Source organism: Haliaeetus albicilla, chromosome 4 (genome assembly GCF_947461875.1).
Source record: "Haliaeetus albicilla chromosome 4, bHalAlb1.1, whole genome shotgun sequence".
NCBI lineage: Eukaryota > Metazoa > Chordata > Aves > Accipitriformes > Accipitridae > Haliaeetus > Haliaeetus albicilla.
In genome coordinates this window covers 50,566,660-50,581,515 of record NC_091486.1, presented here as the reverse complement: position 1 = coordinate 50,581,515, position 14,856 = coordinate 50,566,660, and the positions used below count along the sequence as shown (strand labels likewise).

Sequence of the window (14,856 nt, the reverse complement as noted above, 5' to 3'; positions counted from 1 at the left end):
TCCCTTTACACTGGGAGTAACGAATGTGCAGCCTGAAGCCGCAGAAGGGGTCTTTATGCCAAAAGAAGTGCCCCTCCATGGCACTCCGGTTTTCTTGCCTAGCTCCCTTTTCCATGCCCTTGATTCTGGCTCCTTCTCCCACGCTGTGTCCTATGTCATCAGGCAGAGAGAGGCCTCATCTGCTGCTTTATTTCAGGCCCTTCTCTAATTACACGTTGACATTAGTTATTTATATAATGTCCTTAATACCAAAGCGTCAATACTGGAGGTGCTGGGAGGCGATGGCGAGGCCTGTGCCCGCCTGCCCGTGGCTTGGCAGGCGGCATCCGCCGGTCACGTTGGTCCGGAGGTGCTGGAGCAGCCCTGCAGCATCCCTGCATTTGGCATCAGCTCCTCTGGAAAGCTGGAGCCAGGTATCCCAGAGAAGCGCAGGGTCACGCACCACACGCCAGAAGGTAATCGGAGACGGTCTCGCCCGGGCTGCGACGGCTGCACGTCCTTCGCAGACGGCATAATGCCCCTGCTGCAGCCTGCGTGGCTCGGGGCAGCGTGCCTCGTCCTTGAAGTCCACGCTGCACTTTTATGGCCCCCCCAGAGGAAGGCAGGGAAGCGCTAGCAGATGCGTAATTTCCCCAAGGACAGCGTGTGGGCTTTACCCTGGACAGCTAAATAAATACTTGGATGTCTCCTGCGCCGAGACTTGTTTGTGTCTCTGAGGCCAGGGCGGAACGTGTGGTGGGGTGTGTGCAGTTCCTGTTGGGTTTGGTGTGTGCGGCCGCTCCGGCGTTGGGTTTAAATGTGACACCGATAACACGGGACGCCAGCCCGCTGCTGGCTTCCAGTTCCGCCTCGCTGCCTCTGTCTCTTTTATGTTCTCTGCTGCGGTTTGCAAGGCAGAGTTTAAAGGTTTTTCTGACTAACCCCGGCTGCCGGACTCAAAGGGAAGGAAGTTGACTGCAGCCAAGAAAAGGAAGCCAGTTGGTTTCCCTTCTGCGTCTGCAAGCGCGTGTGAGGGGGAGATGGAGAAGGGTGTAGCCAGATCAGAAATGAGATAGGACGGGAAGACAGCAGACCTCTTTCCTTCCATATTTTCTCGGCCCAACAAGCTCCCTGCGTGCGTTGGGCTGGAGCGCGGAGAAAGGAAGCGTGTCCTGATCAATATTGACCCGGCGGCGCGGGGCAGCGCGCTTCTGCTCCAGCTGCCGGTGGGCTGCGTGCTTCTGGCTCGCTCCCCGGCAGTGCAGTGCGTGAAGGCAGCCACGACGGGGAGCTTCCTTCCCGCGGGATGGTGGGTGCTGGCAGGGCAGGGCAAGGGTCCCCGGGCTCCCTGGAGCACCCCGACCCTGCCGAGGACCCCCGAGGCGGTTGCGGAGCACGTGGGTCCCTCTCGGCTCACGTATCCCCTACACGGCTCGCCATCTCCGGTTTGGCGTCTCCAGCAGCCTGCTGACCCCAGGGGTGGTCGGAGCCCTTGGGCAGCAGGGGCTGGAGCTGGACTTGGACTCAGGCTCATGGGTGCTGTGCTGCAGGCAGCTACTTCAGGGCATCTATTTCTGGCCCCCCCGGGACAGGGGAGGGCATGCGGTGGGAGGCAGGCTCCGGGACTCGCAGGAGCTGAGGGCTATTTCTGGCCCCGGTTGCTGACCCATCAGGCCACCCTCAGCCGGTCGCTTCCCCTGTAACTCCCTCGTGCCGGGCTCATCCTGAGTCTCCAACCTCTCTCCCTCTGCCACCCACGCCAGATGCTCCTGGGCGGCGTGGGACGGCTGCCAGGCACCACGCAAGGCTTGTCGCAAGACCGCCACGCTGGCTGCGATCTTTTGATGTAAATCCGCAGTAGGCTGGCGGCAGGTGCCCTAGGAGCGCCGTCAATAGGCGAACGGTGCCCCTGAGGCACGGTTTTGTCGCCCGAGAAATGGGTAACCTACAGACTGAGGCAAAGAGGTGGGTATGCTGAAAAAAAAAGAACGGTCATTGCCAACCCGACGTCATGCTCCTCCTTGTACTAAAGGCTGGGAGCTTTGTGGCCTGGGCCTGGACCCCTTCTCTGCCGGCCATCCCACCGAGCAACCCCATGCAGAGGGCAGAAGCGAGCGGGGAGCATCGGGAGCGGTCCCAGATACCCCAAAGGCTGCGGGACAGAAACGCGTTGGCTGCCACCCTCACATCTTCCCTGCCAGCTTCTAAATATGGGCCTGCCCTCTCGGAACCCATCACACTCCCATCTCAAGTGACACACTGGGGGGGGGGGGGGGTGTCTATTTTTAGCCTCTGAATGGATCCGTGCTGGAGCCGAGCTCTCTGCCCCCGTCAAGGGTACGGCATCATGTTGTGCCGGGAGGATTTTCCTGTGTGGCTCTTTGAATGGCTCCATCACCAGCTTAGGCTGTGGTACAGGTAGGGTGCAGCTTTGCGATCTTTTCTGCTTCTTCTCCTACCGCTGGATCCCCCTGGATCCCCCCTGCTGGTTTTGGGCTCTGTTGCATCTTCCCTCCCCAAAAGCCACAGGTATGGAAGGGGCTGCCGTGGCTTGCTGAAATGTCCTCGTTTGGACTGTGCTTCATGCTACCGTCATGCACGATGCCATGGCAGCAGGAATGCTCGAGAGCGTAAATCCCCCACATTTTTGAATGGGTTGTAAGCAAAAGGAGTAGGGAAGGGGTATGTGAGGTGCGATGCTGCTGTGGAGAGAATCCCGAAGTTTCTGTGCTGCTGTCTGTGCTCGGGGAGCAGAGGCAGAAGGGACCTGAGGGGGGTAGCGGCGGTCTCTCTCACTGCCGGTTGGGTTGTGGTCCAACACGGCAATCCCTGTCCTGCTGAATCTGCCAGGAGCTGCCCTTGCCTCCCACTGATTTCAGCTGGAAACGGGTGAGGAGGAGTGAATGCGGATGGCGGGGAAGCAGGGCAGGAACCCCGGGAGGGGAAAGGGTTAGGGGCATACAGCTCAGCTATGTCTGCTGATGCTGGTGCCCCCCTCCTCACGCCCTGATCTCTCCGGCCCCCTCCCCTTGCTTTGCTGCTGCAGGCATGGATAACTTCGAGTACAGCATCCAGCTGAACGACAGGGACTGGGCTGAGTTCTTCTTGGCGTCAGAGGAATGCAACCTAGCACCGGCCGCCCTGGCCACAGCCGAGGAGCAGTGTCTCAGTGACATTGAACAAGGGGACGGCGTGCCGGCGAGGGACCGCCGGGCCGGTGCAAACGGGCAGATCGCGGTCAGGGTGGGCAGCAAGCCAGGGCCTGGCACGGGAACCTCTGCCCCACGTGGGGTGCCCGGAGACGCCTCCCCGCGCTGGCCCGCCGGTGGGCACCTCTCCCTGCCGGAGCTTCTTTCGGGCAGCGAGGACGAAGCGGACCTGGGCTCGGTTAGCAGGTTTCTGTGCGAGAGCGGCGAGCCCGGCCGCCCTTCGTCCGCTCCGATGCCCAGCGCGCAGGGGAGGCAGCCCCCTTGTCCCCCCGCGGCTGCTAATGCCGGCTCGGCTGCCAGCGCACCCGAGGGCAGCCCGGGGCAGGACACAGCACGTGAAGCAGCGGCACCGGCGTCGGCACCGGCGTCGGAGAAAACAGCAGCCGGCGGCGGGCAGGCCACGGAGCCTCCCAGCCACCCCGCTGGAACAAGTGCCCCTGAACGGAGAGGAGACGCGGGAGGGCAACGGCCCCGTGGCAGCCTGGGGGAGGCACAGCCGGCGACTCCGGTGCAGGGCAGCTTGCCGGCACCGGCTGCCTCCCCAGAGGGTTCGGCAAGGAAAAGTCCTAGCAGCTCTTCCCGCTCGGAGCCCGGGCTACGGGGACCCCTGCGTGACCACCCTCCGAGCCCAGCCCTGGAGATTGCGTCCAGAGCACCCGGCTGCCCGGCGCGGGAAGAAGCGAGCGGGGAGAGAGCGGGCGCCGAGCCCAGCTCGCCGGCTGGCTCTCCGGACGTCGTGAGGCGCAAGGTGCCAGGACAGCTGAGAAAAAGCCGCAAGCAACGCGGAGCCGGTGCCGTCGAAGCGGCCCAAGGTGACAGGGAGCCTGCGGGGGCTGCGGCGCAGGGGACTGGTGTACCGGTGAAGGCAGCTTTAAGCTCACCGGTGTCCTCACGGAAGAGCAAAGGGAAGGAGAAGGTGGCCAAGCCGGCTCCGGTGAAGCTGGGAAGCGAGGAGGCAGGGGAGAGCAAATGGCTGGTGCCCAGCCCTGGCACGGACGAGGGCGATCCAGCCGTGAGCACTTCCCCGAAGCAGAAGGTGAAGGAGCCGGGGGCACAGCCCCTGGGGAAGGCGAAGACCACCAAATATTCAAAGCCAGGGCAGGCTGGTGGCTTGGATATACGCGATAATGTGCCGATGGTCCCTGCCGGCGGAGCCGCGGCTCCTCCGGGAGCGGCGTGCCAGGAGGCACCGGGGAAGCCTCTCCGTCTCAAGAGCGTGGGAGCTTGTGGAGGGGATGCTGCTGAGGGAGCTTATGGGGAGTCTGCAGCTGAGACCCCCGGGGAGCTGAGCCCCCCTTACTTTGCAGCTGGGGCCTCTGCAAGGGCAGACACCCTGGATGTGACTTGGCCCGAGATGTACGACTATTTTTTCTGTGACTCCCAAGGGGAAGAAGAAGGAATGGGGGGCTCGGTGGAGGGGGAGGAAACACCCTTGGAAAGGGAAATTTCCTTGCCTGAACTGTATGAATATTTTTTCAATGAACCAGAAGGAAACAGGAAAAAAGTCAAGGGTAAAGACAGGAAGCGAAAGAAGTTCAGCAGCTTGGACCACGCTCAGCTGCAAAATGAGGATCCCGACTTGGCTCCAGTCAAAGACTCCCTGGTTATTTCGGTCCCTGAGGTGTATGAACACTTCTTTCCAGACAGGCCTGGGAACAGGGTGGGCTGGAGAGGGATTTTCTCAATTGCTCCAGCCTCCGAGATGAAGAAAGCTGTGGGGGCTTTGAAGTCCCTCCTGCAAAGGCCAATGCATCTCGTCAGAGGCCAAGCCCCAGCCCCACAGGCTCTCGTGCGGAGAGGATCCGGAGAGAAGCTCCCCCTCGTCCCGCTGGCCCCACTGGGAAGAGGCCAGGCACGTCCAGAAGGTTTGGACATGGCCCTTGCGCTGACAGGTAAAGCACCGTTACCCCCTGCCCGCTGCCCGACAGCCCCGGCTTGCATGTTGCCTCTGCCTTGGGTGGTCTCCCCTGCTCCCACCTTGGGAAGCCCTTGGGCTTTAGCAGGGGAAACGTGGCAAAAGCCACCACCGTGACGTGCTGCGTCGCGTTGGCTCTCTCTTGTGATGCTCACGCTGTCCCTATGCCAAGCGAGTGCTGCCAGCCAGGCTCCGCAGGCTGACTCCCAGTGCTGCCCCAGGCATGGATGGGGAATCTGGGTATATTATTCTGTGCGTAACTTGCTTTGCTCCCCACAGACCCCACTCCTGGGGCAGAGGTGGTCGTGACAGCATGCATGCAACAGGCTGAAAATCAGTCTGGTCCAAAGTCCCTGTCCTAGCTGATTCGGTTGTCCCCTTAATGGACATAACTACTGTGGATCTAATCTATTCTTTTGCACTCTGGCCAAGGAAAAACTTACTGAAGCGAATAGCTGCATTAAACATGGCTGGTGTTATTGCAAGGTCTGGTAGAGATAGGAATCCCCACCCCCAGTGCCATCCAACAGCCTGCAGATCCACGTACCTGTATTTTTGATGAGGGAATGGGAGGCAGAGCAGCAAAATCCTTCTGTACCAAAGAATTCATGCCTCGGAGATAAGGCAATGGCTGCTGAGCTGCTGTCATGTTAAAGCTGGGCTGCTAATCAATCTCATATTGGTGGGGGAAAAGGTGTGCACAGAGTGGAACATGTCCAAGGCTCCCAGCTGAAAGAGGCGAGGGGGACTTTAAAACACATGCTGATTTGAAAAACACCCTCCAGAGACCTCAGAGGTTACCTGAACATTGACTGCTACTGGAGGCACAGAAGAGAAACAGGAATACAGGGAGAGCAAGTCTGACCCACTAGGACAGCCAGCATATTTATCTTAAAGCTTATATGATGCTTACAGCCACAGTGCCTCATAGTTAATATTAAAACCAAACAATGAATGAGTCATCCCAAAGGGTGCCTCAAAATAGAGCTTCCAGTCTGTTTGCACAGAGAAAAACCCCTTTGCCAGGGTCGTAGCTAATTAATAAGCCAGCTTTAATTAAAAGCCTGATCAAATAAACACAGGAGCAAAAATAACCCACTCTTGCAACATGTCTTCAGACTGGAACTCCAGCACAGAAAGAAATGCAGAGCACTCAGGGCTGTCTCCCTCCCTGGCCCTAGCAGGCGGTGGGAGCGAGGTGGGATCCGTGGAGAGATGCTGAGCGCTGGTGCTTCTCGGGGGCATATGTGTGGTCTTAGAGCTGCACGTGTCTCGGGGCATCGTCTTGCAGGAAGGGGACCTTGCCCAGAGGGACCTGCCTACAGCCCCAGTGCATTTGCAGCCACCCCAGGAATTGCTCTCTCCTTAAACCTACTCCCTGGACTTGCTTCCAGCCGCCACACAGGGGTGGGCTGAGAACCTCTGCAGGGAGGTGGTGAGGCAGTCAGAGGTCCTGGAGGCAGCGTGTCCGCTGGCTGTGCCTCTCAGGCCCACGGGTAGCCTTAAAAATATTTGTCTCGGGCTCTTAACGAAGTGTAAAACTGAGAGGGGTGAAAAACGTGCCCCTCTCCTTAGGAAACGTACCTGAGTCCTAAATAGACAAGTTTGACTTGACCAATGGTGAAAAAAGGTCTTCTGGGGGGGGAAAATGTGTGACAAAGATGTATTTCTCTGGGAGTGCAAGGGACTCGCTGCCCCAGAGGGACTGGATCCTGCTGTGGCAGAGCAGGCATCGTAAAACCCCAAGCCTCGTACTCTTCTTCTTGCAGGGAGGCCCAAGGCTCCGCTGGCGCTGACCCACAAAGACATGTGCCTCGTCTTCTGTGCCTTTGCGTCCTGGGCAGTGAAGACCTCCGACCTGCAGGCTCCAGACGCCTGGAAGACCAGTACGTACGGTGCCCAGCCTAGCGGGAGAGGGGTGGGAAGGACCTTGTGGAAGACACGGCAGGGAGAAAGGCAGGGATGCTAAGACACCTCACACTGCCTGTGGGAAAATGCAATCATTTTCCTGCTTTTCCAAAGTGTCCTGCTACTTTCTAATACCTTCTTTCTCCTATAGAAGTGGCAGTCCTTATTCCTGCTCACTTATGTTGTCCTTTCCCCTCACAAAGTGACTGCTGACTTGAACTGAGCCGTAGGACAAGCCTGTATTCCTAGCTTTGGCCCCGCTCCATCCAGCCTCTGACAGGGACCAGTACTGATGTGTCAGGGGAAGAGAGGCTTCTTTAGGATCCCTGCTGGCTAGAAGCTGAATCGGGACCTTGAGCATGCAGGTTTATACTCCCTCATCTCAGCTGGAACAAATGCATGTATTTTTCTAATGTGCTGTAAAGGTATAATCTTTTTTCTAAATACAGCTTAGCCGAAGTATTATCCTGGTGCACCGAGCCCTGCAAGTAAATGGAGCTCTGGCAGTTCCTCTCCTCTCCAATCACAGCATTTGAATAACTGGTGGGGGAGAGAGGAACCTTGGGCAACACGAATTAGCTGAGCTGTGGCCCAAAGGGCTGCAGGTCGCTGGATGAGCAGGGTGCGGGACACCGAGTGCAGCAGCTGAACGCGGGGTCCAGCCCGTGGGCACCGGCGAGAACCTCGCCACGGGGTGAGACGCCGGGGCCAGGGCTTCCCGCTGCTTGTCCAGGAGAGGAATGTTCCCCGCTAAGGTCACGCAGGAAGCTGACACCCCGGCCTGAGAATAGCTCATTAGCTAAAGTTGCTCGGTGCAATCATCACAAGGAGTTTTTGGCTTGCTCCTCCTTGCCTTCTTAGTATTAGACGGTAGATGTGGCCTCAGAGAGGGTGTGAAAAGCGGGATATGGGCCTCGTGCCCTCGGGATTGCACAACCCAGCGTGCAGTAAGCACCCTGGCGAGGAGGGGAGGCGAGCAAGAGACAGGGTGACATCCTGGACAGGCAGTTCTCTTCTGGCATTTTAGGTTCTAACAAGTTGGATTTCCCTGTTTATGTCCCAGGCTCTAACACGTAAATCAAAATCAAGCCCGAATTTAAACTGGGAAGTCCAAAGGCATGGCTTGGGTTCCCGGTTTTGCTTGGGAACAGATCGGGAATCTGACCTCTCTCATAAGCCAAGCTAAAAACATAAGCTGAAAGTACAGAGAAGAGCTTGATTCTGTGTACGACCTCCATTAATTATTTTTATATGTCTGCATTTTCTGATTCTGGGTTTTGGGTATTTTCTGGTTTTGGCTGGGATCAGAGTATCCACAGATAACCCACAAAATGGTATTTTTCTTGGCATCTTCCTGGTCCAAACAGAAGTAGAAAATGAAGTCCTGAAGCCCTGGTGAGATTTCCTCCTGTGGCCCTCTCATCTGAGATTAGACCCATTAGATCTCCACGTGAACCTGTATGTCTAACCACCACCCATCTCTACCACAGGCACGAAGTCTATGTTGCGTTTCCCTTAAAAACAGATGTTTCTTGTGAAATGGTGGTGTGAGCCATATGCCCAAACTGTAGGACTAGATGTGGTCGGCCAGGCTGTGGGCAGCTCGGGACTGAATGCACTGGGAACAAGCAGAGTGTGGGGGGGATGAAGAGCAAAGGCAGGAGGGGTCTGAGAAAGGGAGGGGAGCGACCTCCCAGGGTCCCGTGGACCCCAGTGAGCCAAGTAGCTTGTGATCTTCAAGTTTGGAAAAAGATCTTCGGGTTTGGAAGGAGCACCCAGACTCACCGTGGAAATGTGTTGGGCTCTTTTCCAGTGTTCCTGGCAAGTTTTGGCACGCTTTCTGCCATCCGCTACTTCCGAAGGCAGGTCAGAGAAGGACAGTCTCGGACCTAGGCTCGGCGCACGCCAGAGGTGCTTCCCGAGGACAGGCGAGGACGGTGGAGGCAGAGGCTGGGGACTTTGTTCTTGGGCAGTGTGAGAAGCCTGCATCCCAGCACCAAGACTCTGGACCCATCCCTAAACGGGACAAGATGTCACAGGAAGCAGGATCTTTCCGGTGACAGTCATTTTCAATACGGTAGGCAGTTTGTACCTGTACTGGACAGAAGAGGAGCCCGGTGCGGGCTGGCTCTGTTCTTTCTTTGCACACTTCTTGCATACTTGTGCTATCTCCTAGGAGTAGTCACAGTGTCTGTTCCAGGCTGCTGCTTGTCCGTCCTCCCTGCTGCGATCACCCGGTGGCAAAGGAAGGCGCTGAGGTAGCGGAGGGAGGAGAGAGCAAAAGAAACTAGGAAAGTGCTTCGTTCCTATGAAAGGGTTGGGGGATCTGTGAAGGAAGAGAGGAGAGAACTTTGGGGAAGAGCTAAAGAGGGATGGAGGGGCCGCTCACTTGGCAAGGCTCAGGTCTCCCATGACCAGTTTGGCTCACTGCAGGAGGACTCATCCTCTTGGATTTCACTCCAAGAAGTCACGGCTCGGTCTAACAGTTCAGGAGCCTGAGTTAAAGTTTCTGTTGCATGTGGCCACCTCAGCCCTGCTAAGCCGGAGCTGCGGATGTGATGTCTGTCCCCGTGGGTGAGGAGAACCCACTGCAAGGACACATCTCACTCCCGTGGGCAGAGGATGGGCCAGTGTCACGCAGCCAGAGCCAGAAGGGGCAGCGGGGAAGCTGCCCTACAGGAGGCTGCGCGAGATGGAAAGGGCTGCAGGGACAGCAGGGAAAGGGGCTGAGCTCAGGGAAGCCTCAGGAAAGAGCCCCGACACGGACAGGAGCGTGTTGGAGAGGAGGAAAAAGTACGTGTACCATGTTTGGCTCTGACGGTCACCAGATGAAGGGTGTAGATATATGACTTGGTCCCTCCACTGCCTCCCATCCTAGAGACAAGGAGTTGACTGGGAGGAGATGTCAAGTGAGGAGGTGCCGTGGCCGAGTGTGTAAACTTGTGGGGCTGGAGAGGGCTGGAGGGGGCCCGGAATGCAAGGTGGGATGAAAAATGGCAAGGAAGTGGTTCAGGTTCTTCCCTGTCTCTAGTGCCTTCCTGATCACTCAAGGGCATTATTCATGAGGGGTTTTCTTCACTCCCAAGTCTGATAACAGCACGAATGTGAGATTTGTTAAGCACTTAGGGACCAGATCCACAAAGGTACTGGGGGAAATCTGCCCAGAATACCTGTGCGGATCTGCCTATGAGCTTTATAGAAACAGTCTGTGGCAATGTTTGTCTCACGAAATGAGACAGAAGAGGTTTAGCTCTTTCCTTGTAATGCAGAGTGCCATGCAATTTTAATATGTGTGGGGCTGTACTTAAGACCACATATTATTGCTGATGAGAGCACACCGTACAATTGTACAGTGAGATATGTAGCGGTACATAGCAAAAGAGAGAGATGTACAGGCTCTATATGGACTATAGTAGCTGTATACCCAGTAAGAGGAGGTTTGTGGAGGAGGAGAACAGATAAAATATGCTGGAAGCTTCTAATAAAGATCTATCTCGTGTAATACTTCTGTGTACATTCCTGTGTCCACATTGTTTGTGTGTGAAACTATTGAATGAGTACTGAGTTTTAAAGAATGAGAAATCAATCCATTACGTGTCTGTTGCTAGAAAAAATGTAGGAGTTGATGTGCTGGTTGAGGAGCCCCGGAGGACAGTGTATGCAGGGACATGGGCTGCTTCTCCTCTTCTTTGGCTCCGTCCCCATGCCTACCCCTCTGAGACACATCTTGGCTGCCGCACATCGCGAACAGCGTGATCCGCAGAGCCCTGCCCTCTCTCCTCTCTCAAAAGCACTCGGGACTTGAGCAGAGTCCTGCTCTTGCCAGCCCTCCAGCCTGCTCCTCCCGGGGCCCCCTGAACAGACCAGTGAGCCCAAGTCAATGCCCAGCAGCAGCTCCCGGGTTCGGTCCATCGATCCTCGTGGCCTCTGCCCTCCCCAGACCCCTCGATGCGGCCAAGCTCTCCAGTCTGAGCCGCATCCAGGACCGCCCAGCACCACAGCCTTGGGCTTGGAAAGATTTGCCCAGCAGACCTCGCTCCCTCCGCTGAGCAGGAGCACGGCAGGCACAGGGGAGGCTGAAGCGTTCGCATATGCTCAGTTTTACTGTTTATCCAGCCATAATCCATTAAGCGCTCCCCACGTTCTCGGTGGCAGGTGGAAATACAGCAGCCTTAGCATGGCGGGTGGGTAATGGGGGACCAGCTGGAGGAATCAGGCAATTTTTTCATTATGTGGGGCTTTCCTGGGAGACTGTCACGCCGAGCTGAGCAAAGCAGAAGAAGGTCAGAGGAGGGCAGCAGACAGGTTTGCTGAAAGGAGGGGGTCTCTGGGACTGCCAGCTCCTGTCTCGGGTGGCTCTGGCTCTTCCTGCCTAATTCCTCATGCAGAGTGAAGCCCCCAGGGTAAGGGACACGGCTAAATCCTGAACGGTCACCGCTAACTTCTTGCTTGGCTTGAATTTTTCAGATTTTGTGTTTTCTAGCCTTCTCACACAAATCTGGAGGAAATAATGTTTTCCCTTCACTTTGCAGGTGCAGGAACAGTTAATTTCCCTCCCAGCCATGTACAGTACTCCCAGGTGCAGTGCTGGCAGTTAATAAATGTTTGTGCTAAAAGTCACTGAATTTAATACTGGGCAAAATGGTTGGGAAAGCTGTTCTGGTTTGTCTCAATGTCTAAGGGATTGCAAAGTTGGCCTGAAGATCTCACTGGAACTGGGAGAGTTTCTGGCCAGAAAGCATAATGTTGAAGGCACTTTTGATGACATTAGCCCCTCCAGGGAGGTTTGGATGGGGCAAGACTCTGTGCTGGGATGTGGGGAGTCTGCACGTACCCCCGTCAGCCGGATCTTTCCTAAGCGATGCCCTTGCTTTGGGGACCTCATCTTCCCTGGGGAAGCAGCTTTGTTCTCAGCTGCTCCCCACAAGCCAAAACTGCAGATGTTTGCTGCAACGGGGGTGCTGCGAGCTCAGCTCGCTGCCTGGGCATCTTGAGAGGAATGAGGAAGCTGAGTCAGTTGAGGCTGGGCTGGAGAACTCTACCGTGAATGTATAGCTGCTAAATCGCTGCTGGGAAGAGATTTGTGTGTCCTCTCTTGCTGCCATTGCTCGAAGACTCTGTGCACGGTTTTTGCAGGAAGCCAACTTGTTCTGCTGCTTGTGGACAGTCAGGCTACAGTCAGAGACTACCGTCAGTTTTCCTGAACGGCACAGGGCAAGCATGGCACGGACAGGAGGCTTGCAGGAAAGCTGCTGGGCAGACAACTAGTTTAGGAGTGGTTTGGGTGCGAGTAGTAATATCAGGTACGATCCAGAAAGGAATCAGACCTAGGTGTTGGAAGAAGTGGGAATGGTGGGTAATGCTCTGCACTCCCAGTGTCCCAGTCCACATGTGAGCTAAAACACTGCCCTCGGGGTGGGACAAGTAGCCTCCTGGCTTTCCCTGACCCGCTCGAGCTGGGAAAGGCACGGTGGCACCGAACGCCTGTTTTCCCACTCCGAGGGACGCGGGGTATATCTCACTCTCCTAAAGCGTCTATCCTAGCGTTCAGAAAGTCGTGCTAAGTTTCTTCCCAGGAGAGTTCAGTACTGTAGGTATGCTGTAGGTAACACGAGGTGCCTGTCACCTTTACCAGCGAATGCCTATGTGATAATCGGTGTCTGATCCTTTAGAGCTTGGCCTTGGAGACATAAACGTGATTCAGCACCTCCTCCTGCTAAAAGTTACCAAAGGTGCCAGATGACCCATCAGGCTGTAGGTGCATTTCACACTCCTTTTGATCTCTCCTGGAAGAAGCGGACGAGGTCCGTATTTCAGAAGACAGGTGTTTTCAGCCCCCTGCAGAAGCAAAAGGAAATATTGAAAGATCTTATTGGTATCAGGAGATCAGCTCTGGGATTGTCTACTGTGCTCACTCAAGCAGCAGCATCTCTAGTGTCCCCCAAGGAAACCAGCCTGGACTTGCCTGCAATTTTAACGCTTGGTTTATTCTCCGACCTTTTAAGCTCCCTCCTCTCCCTCCATGGCGAGGTCATCTTGCCCATATCTCACCCCCAAGGGAGGAGCCAAGAGCTCACCATCTTTTGCAATAGCAGCGGCCACCACAATAGAAACGACCTTTTCGGTGCATCCTTGCTGCCGTGAGACTGTTTTCCCTTCACCAAAGAGAGCGTCAGCGCCGGAGGTGGGACCCGTGCCATCCCACCCCGCTTCGCCTTGTACGTAGCTCCCACATCTGACACCTCGCCTTGCCAAGCAGATGAAAAAGTCAGGCAGGTGCACCCTGAAGAACTGCCTCCATATTTCAGCTGGCCTTGATACGTTATGTGCCACCCGGCTGCCGGAGTCCCAGCCTGGAAGAGGGCTGCGTCTCTCCCCCCTCTTCTGCAGCAATCGCTTTTGCCAGAGCAGCTCCTTCGCTCTAGGTTTTGCTTCATCTCTCTCTAATAAAACCAGAGCAAAGCTTCCCGTGGACATTTCTGCTAAGCCATTTCTGAGTCGTGGCTGCCTTCTCCCTGCAATTTGGAGATTTCTGAGGGCTCGTGGTGCTGTGCCAGACGCGGGAGTGCCAGCACGGGGAGGCAGCGGGCAGAGCAGAGGGAGCAGTGACCTCCCTCTTATCTAGGACTGACAGAAATGCCAGTTGCTTTGGTCGGTAGGTCCGTCAGCCCTGAGAGCATGTCATATTTTGGTGGATTCCTCCACCCACAGGGCAGTGAGGGAGTTGCTCATCGCAGACTAGAGCAAATCCTGCACATCCTCAGCTCCTCAGGGGACTAAGGGCTCTCTCTCTGCAAGGAAGGCGCTGGGTTTTGGGAGCAGGACCAGGGAGCAGGTTTGCCCAGCAGGTCCTTCCCCAACCTCAGCCGTGGTTTCAGACAGCCGCTCACAGGCAGCCGACGGGAAGAGACACGTTCATACGAAATGCTCACCAAGGAATACCCAAACCTCAAGTGTCTTTGTAAATACAACAAAAAGATTGGCAAGTCCACGCTCAGCAAAGGAGTGGGATCTGCTGCAGCTACACCAGTGTCTTCAGTTACGGGAGCTTTTTCTCCAAACTCCTGAAGCCAAAGGAGCAGGTCACAGGCTCCACTTTCTTTTTTTAAGAACACCTCTCTGCTGTTCATTCCCTGAGCAAAAGGAGTTTGAAATTGTGGCTTGGAAATCAGAAAGCGGAGAGAAATACAGCAGCCCGTGGTGTTTCCAGCACCGCTCTGGTCTTCCAGCTATGGTTTCCGAAGTGGGGGGACCTCATTCAGGACTCTTAGCACTGGGAGGGACTGGGGGAGGGTGGAGAGATCATTTGTCAGAGAGTGAATTGTTGGCAGCTAGTGTCATCTCATGCCTTTCATCTGCCTCTGTGAATAAAGATGCAGCTATCCTGTGACCGAGCTGAGCAGCGGGATGTGCACAGGCTTGCTGGCAGCTCCAGAGCACCGGGCCTGCAGTTTGTGGGTGACCTGGTTCAGACCTTGGTTTCTGCCGCAGCCGGGCTGTGAAGGATGAACACATTTTTCAGGAAATGGGAGGTATTTTGTGTGTTCGCATGTACTACAGTTTCCGTTTTAATGCAACCTGCGCTGATGTGGCTAGTGCCGCTTTATTTAAACCCTCTATTTTAAAATCCTGAATCTGCTGAGAAATGGGTTGGAGGAAAAGCAACAGAGTGGGGGTTTTCACGGTCACAAGGCAGGTGTCCACGAACAGAGCTCACAAACATAGCCCTGTTCCCACCTGCTATGGAGCCGCCCAGGTCAGCATCTGGGTAGGAATCCATCAGGGAAAAACCCAGGGCCAGCAAAACCGATGGCTCAACAGGGAAACCAGGAGCTTGGGTGTGGG

At 55.9% G+C, this 14,856-nt stretch overlaps 1 protein-coding gene across 1 annotated transcript; it reads left to right on the top strand.

Moving 5' to 3' along the window:
* Nucleotides 1–2,266: 2,266 nt before the first annotated feature.
* Nucleotides 2,267–10,515, top strand: PERM1 (PPARGC1 and ESRR induced regulator, muscle 1). The gene is made up of 4 exons (XM_069782618.1): nt 2,267–2,397; nt 3,026–5,080; nt 6,873–6,989; nt 8,825–10,515. Exons 2-4 carry the CDS (start codon nt 3,028–3,030, stop codon nt 8,902–8,904), a joined length of 2,250 nt encoding a protein of 749 aa, XP_069638719.1. The 5' UTR covers nt 2,267–2,397; nt 3,026–3,027; the 3' UTR covers nt 8,905–10,515.
* The last annotated feature ends 4,341 nt before the right edge of the window (nt 10,516–14,856 follow it).